General features: G+C 41.1%; 1 protein-coding gene across 2 annotated transcripts; it reads right to left on the bottom strand.

The window, feature by feature from the left end:
• Window positions 1–511: 511 nt before the first annotated feature.
• On the bottom strand, window positions 512–16,990 carry slbp (stem-loop histone mRNA binding protein). Of its 2 annotated transcripts, none has more exons than XM_077733640.1 (8): window positions 16,760–16,990; window positions 10,161–10,286; window positions 8,893–9,006; window positions 7,436–7,501; window positions 5,557–5,679; window positions 3,861–4,010; window positions 3,674–3,782; window positions 512–863 (listed from the first exon to the last, which is right to left on the bottom strand). In XM_077733640.1, exons 1-8 carry the CDS (start codon window positions 16,819–16,821, stop codon window positions 795–797), a joined length of 819 nt encoding a protein of 272 aa, XP_077589766.1. In that variant the 5' UTR covers window positions 16,822–16,990; the 3' UTR covers window positions 512–794. The 2 variants fall into 2 exon arrangements, with proteins under 2 accessions (XP_077589766.1, XP_077589765.1); XM_077733639.1 differs by having other exon boundaries at window positions 515–863; window positions 7,436–7,507; window positions 16,760–16,989.
• Between the last annotated feature and the right edge of the window lie 265 nt (window positions 16,991–17,255).

The raw sequence follows: 17,255 nt of genomic DNA, 5'->3' as shown, positions 1-17,255 counted from the left end.
AAATAAATGGTCAATAACATGGTGAGAGTTCAGGAATCGCATTGATGACGTCATGGCTGTTTACAGGCACATCTTCACCGCCCAAAAAAAACAATGTTCACAAATCCCAATAACGATGTTTCTTACGTGCAAAAAAAACTGAAGATCCCCCATATGGACTACTATGATGTTTTTGCTTGGTGGTGCTTTTGTGCACGTGTTAGACGTTTCTTTAAGCATTTTTGAAGGGGTACCCCTACTTCGCGGAAATGCACTTATTGCGGGGGGTCCCGGTGCCCAATAACCGCGCTAAGCGAGGGAACACTGTACATCTAAATTTAAACAACTGTCAAAGTAATGCCAATACATAGTCAATATGGTTCATAAACAAGCAAGAAATGAAAGAAAATTGTGAAGACTATTGATTTTGCGCATATAAACTGCTTTTCACTGAAGGGTTTTCCACAAACCTATTCAAGATAAATTGAAACAAGAGTTGTGTAACATTTTTTTATTTTTTCATATTCTCATTTAAACAATTACATTTCTATTTTTTTTTAAAAAAGTTTGAAAAATAACCCAGCATCCTCCCACTTTTTGTTCAATGAAATCACATTTTACTAGATTAAAAAGGTAAACATTTTTATTTATTGCATGCATTTGAAGTGCTTCTATACACACCGAAATGAGCCAATTGAACTGTGTGTGTATGTGTGTGTGTATGTATGTGTGTATGTATGTGTGTGTATGTATGTGTATGTGTGTGTGTGTGTGTGTGTGTGTGTATGTGTATATATGTATGGGGGAGCAATGACCTACGCCATGTCAAGCTCAACTGTACTTTCAGTCTTCTGCATTTTGCTTGGCGTTCCTGCACAGTCATCCTGAAAAAAAAGGAGTTATGTTGAAAAAGAGAAGGCTTTGTTATAAAGGCTTGCTTATGCAAGAACACACTAGTTTCGATGAATAAAATGGGTTCATCGCTTTGTGAGGACCTGTTGTAAACGTTAGCCGGTTCTCGATTGCAAAGGGCAAGGAAAAACAATTAATAAATAAAAAAACAGTACAAGTCCAATCAGGCAAACATGAGGTCGTATCAGAAGTGACATTTTTTGGTTATTGGAGTGTAATTGGAATGGGGTTTACACCTTTTAAATGATGAAATACAAGCACATTTAAAGATCTTTCAAGACCTATTTTGCAGTTTTTCCAGTAGCTAATAAACATAACTAATACTTTTTCAATAATTACGCAAGTGAATACGTTTTCCAAAATGTTTTATGACCCCAGAGGTCAGAGAAACTTAGTAAGAATTTCTAATAAAAAAACCGATTTGAAGGGTTGTGTTAGAATTAGTGACAAACTGGTCATGAACGACAGCAGTTTCGGGAGTAGTGACAATATGCTGTTTATTTATTACCACTCAGCCGCCGACAACGTGGTCATCAAGTTCGAGGTGGAGATGGCGAGAGACAGAGAGAGAGACAGATGGAGATGGTGAGAGAGAGAGAGAGAGAGAGAGAGAGAGAGAGAGAGAGAGAGAGAGAGAGACAGATGGAGATGGTGAGAGAGAGAGAGAGATGGCGAGAGAGAGAGAGAGACGGCGAGAGAGAGAGAGAGACGGAGATGGCGAGAGAGAGAGAGAGAGACGGAGATGGCGAGAGAGAGATAGCGAGAGAGAGCGAGAGAGAGATAGCGAGAGAGAGATAGCGAGATAGCGAGAGAGAGATAGCGAGGGATGGAGATAGCGAGAGAGAGAGAGAGAGCGAGGGATGGAGATAGCGAGAGAGAGAGCGAGGGATAGAGATAGTGAGAGAGAGAGCGAGGGATAGAGATAGCGAGAGAGAGAGAGAGCGAGGGATGGAGATAGCGAGAGAGAGAGAGAGCGAGGGATGGAGATAGCGAGAGAGAGAGAGAGCGAGGGATGGAGATAGCGAGAGAGAGAGAGAGAGAGCGAGGGATGGAGATAGCGAGAGAGAGAGAGAGCGAGGGATGGAGATAGCGAGAGAGAGAGAGCGAGGGATGGAGATAGCGAGAGAGAGAGAGAGCGAGGGATGGAGATAGCGAGAGAGAGAGCGAGGGATGGAGATAGCGAGAGAGAGAGAGCGAGGGATGGAGATAGCGAGAGAGAGAGATAGCGAGAGAGAAAGAGAAGGATGGAGAGAGAGAGAGAGAGAGATGGAGATAGCGAGAGAGAGAGAGGGATGGAGATAGCGAGAGAGAGAGAGAGAGGGATGGAGATAGCGAGAGAGAGAGAGAGAGGGATGGAGATAGCGAGAGAGAGAGAGAGAGAGGGATGGAGATAGCGAGAGAGAGAGAGAGAGAGAGAGGGATGGAGATAGCGAGAGGGATGGAGAGAGAGAGAGAGAGAGAGGGATGGAGATAGCGAGAGAGAGAGAGGGATGGAGATAGCGAGAGAGAGAGAGAGAGAGATGGAGATAGCGAGAGAGAGAGAGAGGGATGGAGATAGCGAGAGAGAGGGATGGAGATAGCGAGAGAGAGAGAGAGGGATGGAGATAGCGAGAGAGAGAGAGAGAGAGGGATGGAGATAGCGAGAGAGAGAGAGAGGGATGGAGATAGCGAGAGAGAGAGAGAGGGATGGAGATAGCGAGAGAGAGAGAGAGGGATGGAGATAGCGAGAGAGAGAGGGATGGAGATAGCGAGAGAGAGAGGGATGGAGATAGCGAGAGAGAGAGGGATGGAGATAGCGAGAGAGAGGGATGGAGATAGCGAGAGAGAGGGATGGAGATAGTGAGAGAGAGAGAGAGAGGGATGGAGATAGCGAGAGAGAGAGAGAGGGATGGAGATAGCGAGAGAGAGAGAGAGGGATGGAGATAGCGAGAGAGAGAGAGGGATGGAGATAGCGAGAGAGAGAGAGGGATGGAGATAGCGAGAGAGAGGGATGGAGATAGCGAGAGAGAGGGATGGAGATAGCGAGAGAGAGGGATGGAGATAGCAAAGAGAGAGGGATGGAGATAGCGAGAGAGAGATGGAGATAGCAAAGGAGAGATGGAGAGCGAGAAATGGAGATAGAGATAGAGGGAGAGGGGGAAGAGAGAGAGGAGGGGGAGGGGAAGAGAGAGGGGGGATTGAAGGACGAGGGGAAAGAGATAGAAGGGGGAGAGAGAGAATAGGGGGAGAGAGGAAGGGTAAGAGAGGGGGAGGGGATAAAGAGAGGAGGGGGAAGTGAGAGAGAGGAGGGGGGGGCAAGACCTGGCCGAGGTCAATAACTTCCCTTCTTAATCGTGGCAGTGATGAGTTTTTGCTCCTCCTAAAAGTCCCTCTAAATGGGGACTATGAAATTATTTTTTCTTTCACCTTGACCCCTTTTCCTCCGCCTCCTGTTCTTCCAACAAAATCAGTGACATCACTAAATACGCAGCAGAGCGTCTTTAACGAAGGAAGAGATAGGAGGGGGAGGAGGAAGCGAGAGACGTAGTGCGAGAGCGCGACAGAGAGAGTGAGAGAGAGAGCAAGCGACAGCGACAGAAAGAGAGAGAGAGAGCGCTACTGAAGGCCTAAGTGTGAAATGCACGGCCCACCACTGTATTTGAATATATGGATATATATTAATATTGGTTCAAATTGTCAAGTTTTATGAATTCAGTTATTTTGATGCTTGGACATAAAAGAATGAATTTGACAAACATTTAACGAAATTCACTAGTAAAAAAAAAACAAAAACGCATCTCACCTTAAGTGACAGGCTGTGTGTGCTGAACAAGCATGTACCATTACCAGAAGCTGATAAAAGAGGAACATCAAGCTCTATGTCCATAATATCCTCAAGACAGAGCTCCTCACTGCAAGATAATGTCACTACATGTATTAAGAATGAAAATCATTTTGTCTTATTAATTTTAAGTTAGAAATGAACCTACACATTAGCACTGACTTCTCCCTCTTTAGCTGGGGGGTCCCAGGCATGAAGTTTGACCTTCCATAGTTTGATTTGCTGGTCCCAGGAACGCCGACTGTATTTCCTGAATTTATTGGGAGTCTTTGGATGAACACCTGGTTGTCTCATGTGCCTGGAAAAGGTAGCAAAATCAGCTAAAGTTACCCAACTGTAATTTAAATGCCATCTGAAATGTAAGCAGGTACAACACAGAGAATGCAACATTAGTAACCCGAGCGAGTAACAGGGTTTTTGCAAGTTACAATGAGGGAAATTTAAGATTTTTGAATACCCTTTCAAGAGCACTTAAAACTAAAATTAATGCCAGATATATGGAAATTTCACATCTAACCTCACGAAAAATCTGTACAAATCTGGAACATTAAAAGAGGCATAGAATATACATTTATCACAAGAAAATGCTGCAACGCTTGCCATAAACTCTGTAACTTTCTGTAGTCATCACGCGAGCCATGCTCAGTAGGAACCCATCTTTCAAAAAGGCCAGACGCCCGACTTTGCAACCCTGGTGCGGTGCAGTTCAGACCCATCACCCATTGGCACCCTTAAATGCACCACAAGGCCACATTGCACCGAAAGTGGATAAAAAAAAAAAAGGGAGCGGGCGATTTGGACGAGAGGAACACCTTCAGAGATTTTTTAACTGTGGTGCTTTTTTTATCTGTTTTTATTTGGTTCGGTGTTGTGGTGAAATAAAGTTTTCTTATATTTTTATTATTTCCTGCATACAAACGGTCATCGATCACCACTTTGCAGATTCAGTCTATGGCAGTATTCAATATTCAGTATCTTAATCTAAAATGTTCATGTTTACTGCCATGCTTCTTGAGTAACCAAAAAGAATGTTTCAATACTTAAAAATACATAGCCTTCATCCTTGTCATAGAGCAGTGGTCTCAAACCGGTCCTCAAAGGGCCGCAGTGGGTGCAGGTTTGCATTCCAACTCAACAAGGATACCTTTTGCAAGTGCAATCAGTTAATTAGAGTCAGGTGCTACTTATTTTAAAGACACCTGATTGGTTAAAATGTCGGCACTGGATCGGTTGGAACAAAAACCAGGACCCACTGCGGCCCTATGTGGAACCGGTTTGAGACCACCGTCATAGAGACTTTGCCCTAAAGATGTCTAGACGTGTCAGTCAACAAGCCTCTCTGACAACGGTTCGTACTGGGAGTTGTTGCAAGGAACAGACAGTGAAAGGACAGCTGTTAGAGCACTCCCCATCCTGCAGTGTGGTAATAAATGTATAAAGGACTCCTTCAGCCTGACTGAGTCCACCAGCAGGTTCTGGTGTTGCCGACACGAAAGGGCATCGACGACCTTGCGGCTGCACCGCTGGTTTATGAGCTCGGCAACAGAGGCGGGGAACATCTGCCACTTAGATTCAATGTCTGGCCCGTCTTCAGGGACACAAAAGGACCGCTGTCAGAGGTGGGAGTTGAATTTTGAAAGGTGACCCTACCAAATATTAACATTGGTTTTCTCAGGACAACCGTATTGATATGCTTCAACTATGTACTCTTTGGTGTAAATTTGATGTGAAATGGCTCAGCTACCGAACTCACAACTTGGTGTTGAGGGTTTTTAAGGACCCATGAGGAAACATTCACTGTTTGTATTGCAAATTAAAGCTATGATATGGTTGTGTCATCTTACTTCGGAACTTCCTTTATATACCGATCATATGCCAGTGTATTCTTGCCATAGTTGATCTGTTTCTGTCGTCGTAGCAACACCGCTTCATCCATCTCTACGTTGTCGCCCTCTTTGGAATCACAGCTACAGAAACATTAAAATAAATTATTTAACAATGATAGACAAGGACTGCTATAATGCCAAAAAAGTTTGAACAATTAACAAAAATCACAAATCAGCTAAAAATGTATCACAAAACATTATTAAGGGAACAAGTACCGTATTTTCACACCTATAGGGCGCACTTATAAGTCTATAAAAAAATTCTAACATGGACAATGCGCCCAATCGGTCGGTGCGCCTTGTCTGGGCACTAAATTACATTTTTTAAATGGCCCTGACCGCTTGAGTGATTGGTTTTATTTCTTGCCGGCACACAACTTATTGCGATCAACCCAGTGGAAGTTCACCCTAAAAATAGCCTCCCCGCGCATCCCAAGCATTACGGTAAACGGCATTTTATTTCCGTGTGCTCGCTTTTAACCCACAAAAACACCCTCAATACTCAAAGAAACAGCACATTAGAGCTATACAGAGGAAGGAAGTGCCTGACGTGAATGACAACAGAACACGGGTGTGTGACAACAGAACGCGGGTGTGAACACTTGGAAAATGGACTGAAGCCATGGATCGAACAAAATTTAACAGCTTTGCTAACGGATGGCCAACATAGTAGTTCGGATAGGCAGCGTTGCACGAGTCACGCAACGATATGGAATAAATTGTACACAGCTCTGACCGAGAGTAGAGCCTAGCATGTTAAACGGCCAACTCTCAGTGCAACTTTTACCTCAATAAAGCATTATCAAACTTAGTTTTGCCCCTGTTGTCTTTAAAAAACACGCTAGCGGCTAGCCTAACATAGGTAGGCAGCGGCTATCATAACATACGCTAGCCTAGTGTCATGTTAGCGCCTTTTCTGAATAAGCGCCCAACGTAGTAACAAAAAACTGAAAATATACCTGCAAATGAGAATGCGTACTATCACAGTGTTTAATGGGTGTGAAAATACGGTAACTGAACTGGACAAATAGTGTGCTCTCAGGACTGATGATTTATTTGATAAGGGACAGTACATATTAATGAACATATTTATATTCAAAAGTACTGTTGTAATGATTCACAAACACATTTTGAGCCACGATTCAATAAATAAAATGTTTTTATACCACACTAGTATTTAAAAAAAAGAGCTTGCTTTGTTTTTGGCGAGGATATAAATTAAACTGGATATTCTCCATTATTCATGGGTGGATCAGAATTAAATTTGGGTAGGTACCGTAATATTATCCACGTCACAGATCCACTTTTGCGGATTCACTACGTTGCGGCTGGGATCAGCCAAATCAATATAAAAACTCCATAACGTAGGAACAATAAAACAAATATAAATTTACAAGTTTTGACAATTGATTTGTCTTGGGCAACTTCAGCTTTGCAATCGATTCAGAATTAATTGCATTGGTAGCCTCTATCCCTTTAACATTTTTGTTTTCGTTAAGGGAAGTAAGATTGTTAAGGCTAACTTAATGACCAGTCTTTTGTTTTGAAAAAAATCCTATAATTTCCGGGGTTTGTTCTAAAGGAAGTAGGCGTACACAGCACTGGCAAGTCTTTATATCAATAAACGTCCGTCGGCGAATCGTCCGAGTACCACTTATTTTCACTATGCTATACTTTTTCAATAGTTTGCAAAAACAATGTTTTAATTAATGAAAAACGTGTCCTGCGCTTATTTTTTTATATTGCGTGAAACACATTCACTCCGAAAATGGGACAAGAATACTCCTGAAATTGTTGGCAGTTCCTCATGTATTGTTAGCCTTGACACGTGTTATACCTTTCAGAAGAGCCCGAAGACACCTTCCTTTCTCTTTGAGTGAAATCTTCTGCAAGTATCCTCCTCCTGTAACTGAAAAAAGTGATTTAGAAATGATTGAACATGGGAAATGAGTGAATACTTCACCCAGAAATTAGCATAAAAGCGTGGCAAAAGTCTTGTATCGTCACAAAGGCACAGCGACCAATTGGGCGCATCAACCATTTTAGAGAAAGAATTAGATTTTCAAGTGCACCCTATAGGTGTGAAAATAGGGTTTGTGAATGAAAGATGGTATATCACAAGCACTGTTATGGATGGAAACCATTCCCCAAACATAGAATTCACATCAGTGAGATGCAGCCCTTCTTTCTGACCAGGGTGATAGTCGTGAATGATCAGCTGCTGCTGTTTACATAATAAGGTAGGGAACGCCTTCTCCCTACTCTTGGACAAACAATCACCAGAACACCTACCGCATTTACTCGCATGTAAGCCGCTTTTGTCCAGGAAAAAACTGACTGAATCGAGAGTAGGGCTTATAATGCCCATAAAATCACCACTTGCATAAAACTGCAAGTTGACGGCGCCGCGACACGATGACCATACGACAAAATGGCGTTGTTGCGTGCGCCGCGGGGTCATGACGCAGGCAAATGCCAATATTGAAATTTATTTCAAAATCGAGAAACAATAAACAGATAAAACGCTAAACAAAATGGATTTTGACGTCTGGATTAAATTCATTCTGGCATAAAGCGCAAAACGTTCCCCTTACTTCTTGCGCGGGGCACGGACATTATAGCGAGGTCGGGGCGCAACCATTTATGCTAGGTCGGGGCACGGCCATTTTAGCGAGGTCGGGGCACGGCCATTTTAGCGAGGTCGGGGCACGGCCATCTTAGCGAGTTCAGGGCGAAACCATCTTAGCGAGTTCAGGGCGCAAACATCTTAGCGAGGTCAGGGCGCAACCATCTAAGTCCTAAGATAGGTCAGCCGTCAGACTACTGAGGAACTGTGTGGATAAGCTTGGAAGAGTGACTCAGCATCTTCTCTACATCGGTCACAGTCTGTAGATGTTCCCCATCTCGTGGAAGACTTCCTGTGAGTGGTTCCAGTTTTTGTCCAACTTTACAACGTCTTTTTAAGTCTGTTTTAGCTACCGCAACAAAAATGGCGCTGTTTAAGCGGCAGCCGGCGGCCGTGGTAGCTCCGTCCACTCTTGCTCGTTTTGTGTTTTTGCTGCTTTTATGTCTTAATGATTTGATGATTCCGTTTACTTTGATTTGCTTTGTACTTTGTTCTTTTGCTTTGCTGTTTTGTCTAATCACCCTCTTGCTACTGCCACAATGTAATTTCCCAAATACGGGATGAATAAAGTTATCCAATCCCTCTAGTCCTAAACTAAATATATACCAAACAGGCATGAAAAACATGAGTGAAACTAAGGTTAATAATCAGGAGAAGCAGAATGTTACCGCTGCAAATCTTTCTGCACATGCCTCCTCATCTCATCTTCCTCCACCTGGCTGCCCCAGTCAGCCCGTTGAGCACAGCGGGACACTTGGCATCTGCTTTCTGGAGTGGTAAAACTAGAGAGGGAAGAAAATGGACAAAGCAAATCCACTTTATATAACGTTATACAGCACGGGGGGCCCGTGCCAAATTTTTTTAACCCGAACACCAGCCTCTTATTTGTCACACAATTTGAAGTTTGTCTGCAGGATGGCTACAACAACTAATCGATAAACTCATAAGTAAATTTGTTGCCAACATATTTAATTATCAATTTTTGTCAGCAGTTGCCGTATTTTCTCGCATAAGCCGTATTTGTCGCTAAATAAATTGATGACTGAATCCAGGGTATGTCTTATACGCGCATAATTTAGATTTGCCCGAGATACGATCAAATTTTACCAGCACATGAAATGTCCAACATGAGGACGAAAATCTGGATCATGTTTACTTAAACACAAAAAGCGCATATTAACTCAGCATGTCAAACTTAACTTTTTTTCTTTTCTGGGTGGGGTCACCCCTTAGAACTAAGGTAAAAAGCAATAAAACAAAATTAGAATTCAGTTTGGTGTGAAGTTACATTAAACGTTGAGTGTCTGTATATGTTTATCCAAGTGAATTTAAATGTGTTTGTTCGTTTACGAGTGCCGTGGATAAAGTGCCCCCGAATATCCCTGCGACCCCTTCCGCCCCCGTCTATGTCTCTACCCTCTACGAAATGCATCTAATTTTACTTTTATTAAACACATTTTAGTACAATTAAACCACTCGTTATTTATTACGTTGTCACTATATGGCGACTTAAAAGAAATAAAACATTTTTTTCCAATCCAATATCCTGTTTTTGGTGCTTTTTCAGAGGGTTGGAACGAATTAATTTGTTTTCATAGTTCATTTCAATGGGAAGGGTTCGCTCGAGTTACGAAAAAAAAAAACCCTCCTTCCTGACCTCCGCCATTTTGGGCGCAATATTCACGTCTGCCGATTGAGAACTTTTAAAAAAATAATTTATAGCAGAGAAGAAAAAAATCGCAATGTGGTGAATTCTCAATGAGTGAAGTCACAATAATCGAGGGATTACTGTATAGTAAGAACTCGCATTCCTTTTCACATTACATTCGGCCGTTCGGAATATAATGGCATCGTAATTTAAGGTACAACTGTTTTAACTTTTATTAATCTTCTCACAGTTAATGGCATACACCTCTGGTAACAAACACTGTCTTACCTGGCACTTCTGTTGTTTGTGTAAGAGTCATCTTCATTATCACAATCAACATCATCTCTCCTAGACCGCAAACTTCCGTCAATCCCACGTTTCCTGCATAGCGACGAACGTGATGGCCAATGAGACCTAGAGTGCAAAAAAAAAATCTTAGGGGGTAGAAAAAGAAGCATCATGTGTGCTTAAATGTAGACTAGAATAGCAATTGAATCTCATTACTCATGGTTTCACATCAATGAAATTGATTCCAGGTACAAAAAACAACTATGGTGGTATCTCAACATAGAAAATTAATTGTATCCACAAGTGCTTGTCATAACAATACACATTTTCTTATCAATTGATAGATATTTATGGCATCTTGTTTCTTTAAAGTGTGAAAAGTCAAATTTCGGTGAATAAGGATATAAATTACTTCATTACTGAATTATGAAAGTAACTGTTACCATACTTTAAGAGAACATAAATGATTTTAAGTATTTTAGTTGTTTTGTTAAAAAAATATTTTATCATTACACCGTAAAAACCCTAACCCTAATGAATAATACCTAAATTAATTTTTTTTAATGAATTTGTCTTCAAACCAAAAGTTGCTGTGCAATATGAAATAAAACAATCAGGACACCACCATTGCATTCAGCCTCATAAAAAGAAATAATGTAAAAGTATTTCACATGGCCATTCATTTTTTAAATAAATGAAAATTCATTTTAACACTAGTTAAAAAGATTTAGAATTTTGCAATGTTTCCATAACATTTGCATGAAATAGGGAAACTCCTTCAAATAAAGTAAGAAAAGAATTGCAGTCTGTCCTGAAATCAGGACACTAGGTTATGATTTTTTTTTTTTAAAAAACAAATACTGTTTGTGAAAAAGCATTTAAAAAAAAGAAAAAGATGGAGACTTCATTTGGATCTTTTAGTGGGTCGGCTGGGTGTTGTCCTGTTATAGTCCTTTTGCTTTTATGCTCTGTTTTAGCCATTGAATTGTTAACCATGCTAAAAATAGCTGTTTGTTCACCATCCTCGTCTAGGGCAGTGTTTTTCAACCTTTTTTGAGCCACGGCACGTTTTTTTACATTGGAAAAATTAGTGGCACACCACTAACCAAAAATTTTACAAAATGACACTCTGTATAGTATATTTAATTACAATATAATTTTTCAATTTATTTATACTCAGTCAGTGTGAAACCTGGGCCTGTTTAGATGAACACAAAGCCGATATCCTGGCAGGAATAGAAGAAAGACACACACCAAGCTCTTCTTCAACAGCTCTCAGTCTCTCTCTGTTTTTAGTTTTTATAGCAGTTAGGCTTGAAAAGCTCAGCTCACACAGATATGTTGTGGAAAATGGGAGCAATGTCAGAACAGCTTTGTTGGCCAGAATGGGGAACTCCTTGGCAGCAGTCAACCAAAAACTGTCCAAAGGAAGATCAGCAAATCTTAGTTTTAAACCACGATCCTGTTTCAGTTCAGTTAGTTCCTCCTGCTCTTGTAAAGTCATGTCCTTTCCAACAACTGATGCCGAGCTGTATGGGTCCCTAACCCAGTCAAAGCATTCAGTGGAGGCTGAAGAGAAATAAAATGACAACTTCTCCTCAAGACTTTTCAAATGTTTACCTATTACCTCAGACAGTGCAGCAGTGTTGCTTTGCTGTTTGTCTGTGAGTGGGAACATCTCCAGGTTGGCACGTTGCACATGTTGTTGCCAGAGGTGCACCTTTAAACGGAATCCATTTATTTTATCTGTGCTTGTAAGCAGGTTTTCATTTCGGCCCTGCATCCTTGTGTTCAGTTCATTAAGATGATGAAATATATCAGCCAGGTATGCCAACTTTGCGCACCACTCATCACTTGCAAACAGATTTGAGTAATCAGACCTCTCATTTGTCAGAAACATTTTAAGTTCCTCTCGCAGCTCATACACACTGGCAGTGTCTTGCAAAATAGGAAGTTTTCTCTAATGGCATCACCATCCACAAAAGGCACATTGGCCAAGAGCTGAGAATGTCCACTAATATCCGTAGACTCGTCAACTTGCAACGCAAATTTCCTACTGATGCGTATCTTTTCCAAAACATGGCTTTCGATGTCTGTAGACATGTCATCAATACGCCTGGCAATTGTGTTATCAGAAAGCGGGACTTTATCTATGTCTTTAGCCGCATCAGGGCCGAGCTACTCGTTGACAATGGCTTTACAGGCAGGTAGTATTAATGTATCTGCCACAGTGTGCGGCTTTTTTGATTTAGCAACAAGTTCGGCGACTAGGTAAATAGCTTTGAGCGCTTTCTCATTTACCTTTGTGGTTTTTCTCATAAACGTTGCCTGTTTCTCTGTGTTTACATGCAGGCGAACAAAATAGTCTATCGGCTTGTTTTGAAGCGACGGGTGTTTCGTTTGGAGATGGCGTTTAAGCTTGCTTGGCACCATGGCGCTGTTGGATAGCTTCTCGCCACACACCAGGCATAACGGAATAGGTGTCGTCTCATCCCCGGTGAAAGTAAATCCAAACGAAAGATAGCTTTCACTATATTGCCTTGAGCTCACCGTCTTTGCTTTCTTTTCTCCACCACTCATACTAGGGCCTTTATCCGGGTCAGAATCTTGTCCAGGGCCCAGTTCGGAGTTTGCAGTTGTCCTTTTTAAAAACTTCTCCATGACTGTCACCACGGCCTCTTAGGTGCATCACTAATTTTCTTGGCGGAACGAGGCAATCAACTACGTGTTGCCACACGGACAAATATTACATTACGCTGCCAGCCTTTACAGCACGGACACTGGACAATGACATCATATTTGCAGAAAACTATTAATAAATGTTAATTTAAAAAAAAGGATATTGGATAATTTCTCACGGCACACCTGACGATCTCTCACAGCACACTAGTGTGCCGCGGCACAGTGGTTGAAAATCACTGGTCTAGGGAACATAGATCTTGAACTAGTGTACATGTCACATCAGCGACCCCATTCGTTGTGGAGAAATTACAGTCGAAATCAATTAATTTGATTGAAATATTTACTATTATTGGCAAAAATGTGACCGTAATTATTGTGATCGTTTTATCGCCCAGTTCTCAGCTCCACATTCACAAATATACAGTTCTGACATTTACAAGCAAATCAGGGATCAATATAGCTTCCTTTCTATACAACGGCACTCAAAAGCCTCACATCCATGGATTCTGTCAGTGTTTTAATCTGTTCAAGACAAACATTGCATGCAGGGACCACATGTACTCAATGTGATTGAAATCAGGGAGACAAAAAGGCCATGTCATTAGTATTTTTTTCTTCTTTTGGGCCCTTTCTTACTAGTCAAACTGTGGAGTACTTGGACGTGTGTGATGGAGCATTGTCCTGCATAAAAAAAATCAGGTTTTGCTTGAAGGTCGCAGACTTCCTGTAACACTGCTTAAAGGTGTCTTTCAAAAACAGGCAATTGGACTGGGAGTTGAGTTTGATTATACCAGCCCTTACCTGTACCCCACCCTCCACCTTGCTGGCGTCCGAGTTGGACTGGAGGTCTCTGGCCATCCGATCCAGCCACGGCCGCATTAAGACTCACTCCCAGTCCAAAAAATATTAGAAGAATCAGTTTTGAAAAATGTTTCGGCCAGGTCTTGATATTTATGCTTGTGTGTCTTGTTCAGTGGTGGTTGTTTATCAGCATTTCTTACCATGGCCATGTCTCTGAGAATTGCAAACCTTGGGCTTTTGGGCACTCCAGTAATGTTGGCAAAACTGGTGCCAAGTGGCATTTTGAGCACTGCACGCTAGAATTTTCTCAGCACATGGGCAGCTATTTTGAACCTTGGAATAAGACAACGTGGATGAAGAGAATGTGGTCAAAATACCCATGTGCCTAATAATTATACACTCCCTGTATATGGTCAGTTTCAGTATTTGAACACTGTTATATTGCAAGTTCTCCCACTTAGAAATCACGGAAAGCTCTTATATTTTTATAAGTGCATGTCCACTGTGAGAGAGAATTGAAAATGTTTTTAAATTTTTTAACGATATATTTTTGTGATTCAGCTGCAAATAATTATTTGAAGACCTGTCTATCAGCCGCAATTCTGACCCTCAAAGAACTTTAACTCCTCCTTTAACTGTACATCTCCATAATAAAATGCCCGTTTTGAGTCGTTAGCTGCATAGGGACACCCGTCCACCCCATTTTATCAGTAAGAACACAAACTAGTAACATGGCCAAGATTAATGAGGTGTCCATGAGCACCAGACACAACATTCCGGAAGCGGAAAATGGCTATAGAGAAATTACGAAGCAGCTTGGTGAAAAAAAAGATTTACTATTAGAGCAATCATAAAATGGGAGAAACTAAACTGTAGTCAATCGCAATCGGAGTGGTGGCTGAAAGGTGAGGTGTCAGCCCAGAACTACACAAGAAGACTTAGTCAATGACCAGAAAAGAGTTGGAACCACTGTTTCCAAGGTGAATGTTGGTAATGCACTAAGATATCATGGTTTGTAATAATGCATGGGAAAAAGTGTTAGATGGCTTTAGGTCAAGGGGGCTAATGGAATGTGCTCTAAAAACAGCACCTTTGAGAGAAGTAATGGAGGGCAATAACCAAACACTGAGGCATTGAACTGGACTAATGAGTCCAGAATTGGGTTCGAAACAATCAAACAGGAAATGCAAACAGCTCCGACATTGGCTGCAGGAGATTCAGCAAATTGTTCTTCTTGTGCATGTCAAACTGACAATCTGTATGCCTCTGCAGTGCTAATGCAAGAAACATGCAGTGGTCGGCGAAAACAACCTGTAACTTACTATAACACGAAGCTAGACGATATGCTTCAGGGCTGGCCTCCATATTATCAAGGCTTAGCAGCTGTTCATTATATGTACGAGGCATCAAAATTACAATGGGTATCCCGTAGTGATCTATCATTGAGAAAGGTGGGACAAATCCGAAGCAAGCAAGCCTGTCACAAACAGGAACAAACATTTCCAGCACTAAATTGAATATAAATGTATCCCAGAAATAAGACAGGAAAGGCTCGACTTTCAGCATTAGCTTCGATGGCCATAGAAGAGGAAAGAAAGGAGGATGGATTTTGGCAAATTAAATGTTGCTATATTCTTAAATAATTGTGTGCCAATTGTGTGAGGTTATTATTGATGCTTTTTGTTAGGTTCATCATTATTATAAATTTGCTTGAAATATAATTAATATATATATGTGCTTGCAATAAAATTTATTAACATTAATACAAGGCATTTTAATAGATCTCTTGCAAGAGAAATGCTCACTCCAAAGTTAACCAAAACAACTTTGGAGGTCACTCCTCTTTCACACCTGGACTTCTCGAGACAGTGGTTCACATCAAGAGAATGGTAAAATGTTTTGGGAAGCATCAGTTTCTGAAGATGGATCACAACAAGCGCTCTTGGGTACTGTGGATTGTTTTGGGAAGCGCAGCTTCTCGGGATGTTTCACATCGAAACTCTCTTGGGAAGATTCGACAGACCAATAGTTTGGAGAACTGAGACAAATTTTTATGAGACTAAATAACGTTTAGACTTCTGTGATGCATGTTGTTAAATCTTATGACTATAATTGCAAAAGAGACATTGAGTCTTCAGAATCATCTGACACTTTTTATGTGTCACAGCTGTAGCTGCGGTTTAGATTTTATAACCATAAAATAGTTTTTGATGGTTGGATTGATTCAGATAGCTGAAGGCGTCGTTAGGAAATTCACGGACCGCCGCTGGATCTATCACATTATTAAATTTTAGAATTGACCAATCAAAGTCGATTTGTGAATACTCAAGATCGACGTTTACAATACTCAACGTTGTTGTCATACCTAGCCGGCCGGATAAGCGGTTTCTGACGGTAAATCCTACAGACAGTGCAATTTTAGTTTGAAGGGGAGACCCATGAGTGCATTTTGGGTGGCAGTGAAGTACACAAAGTTGCGACCATATTCGGAATATACTTCTTTGTACAATGCAGAGGTAATACACAGTGGTACCTCGAGATATGAGCTTAATTTGTTTTAGGACTAAGCTTGTATGTCGAATTACTCGTAACTCAAATGAATGTTTCCCAACATAGCGAATTAAAAATAAATTAATGTCCCAACCATCTGAAAAAACACCCAAAACAGGATATTGGATTGATACAAGTAAATCGACATTCGAGCTCAGTCCCGCAACGCACTAAGATCGTTATATCAAGGTACCACTGTGCCAAAGTTTCTTTCAGTGCCACGGATTAGTGGGGGTAATCACAGCATTCCCTGTCCGTTCTGCAAACAGGTGAACGGTCGATGCTCGATGAGCAGAAACTACGAACACAACAGAGAAAATTTAAGGACCATTTAATCGACTAGCTCTCATGGCCGTTTAAGTCAACCCTTGGCTTAAAGCTTTCGATAAACAAAGTAGAACAAGTAAAACAACGTTTGACCAGCATTACATTGCAATGATAACTCTACATAATAACACAGTTAACACAGTTGTGTGAAGTGATTCATATACAAGATGTAAATGGATCTTTTCTTGTCAAGAAAAACATAATCTTTCAAGGTCCATACAAGCTAAATGTTGAATTACCTATCTTGGTCCAGCTCAGTGTTGTTTCCGTCACGTCTTCTATCTATGGCTGCGTGAGACATATTGTTACTTATAAGCAAATACCGTTGCCAACGGTCAAATATAACGAACGCTAAGAAGCAACGGGAAGAAAGTGCTCGTGAATAGCAGTTAACAAACACGCGCGAAAAGTAAATTGTTCGCGGCCAAAAGCTATACAACAGAATGTCACATGACCGGAAAGGGCTGGTCTTTTCCTTCTTCTCCGAGTGTTCAATGCCAGTGTTGTATCATTCTTTTAATATTGTTTATTTTTTAAACCATGAAATTCACACAGATAAAAACAATTCTTAATAATAAAATACCAAGGGAAGAAAGTAAATTCAAACCAATTTCACCAATTTCGTTATACGCAGCTGTGTATGATGACAATAAAGGTTTTTGAACTTGATTAGAAATTAGACACATGGGCTGAACCTGAATGGGTATCCACCACCAGATCCGTTGTTGGACAACA

The sequence above is a fragment of the Stigmatopora nigra genome, chromosome 14, assembly GCF_051989575.1.
Source record: "Stigmatopora nigra isolate UIUO_SnigA chromosome 14, RoL_Snig_1.1, whole genome shotgun sequence".
In the NCBI taxonomy this organism is placed as follows: Eukaryota; Metazoa; Chordata; class Actinopteri; order Syngnathiformes; family Syngnathidae; genus Stigmatopora; species Stigmatopora nigra.
Note: the sequence above shows the minus strand (reverse complement) of the source record. Positions and strands in the feature narration are given on the sequence as shown.

Excerpts from the sequence above, each read along its gene's own strand:
- slbp (XM_077733639.1), bottom strand. The coding sequence starts at position 16,821 with ATGTCTCACGCAGCCATAGATAGAAGACGTGACGGAAACAACACTGAG. Across the intron at positions 10,287-16,759 it reads ACTGAGCTGGACCAAGATAG|GTCTCATTGGCCATCACGTT; the intron begins GTAATTCAACAT and ends TTTGCACTCTAG. Across the intron at positions 864-3,673 it reads CACACAGCCTGTCACTTAAG|GATGACTGTGCAGGAACGCC; the intron begins GTGAGATGCGTT and ends CTTTTTTTTCAG.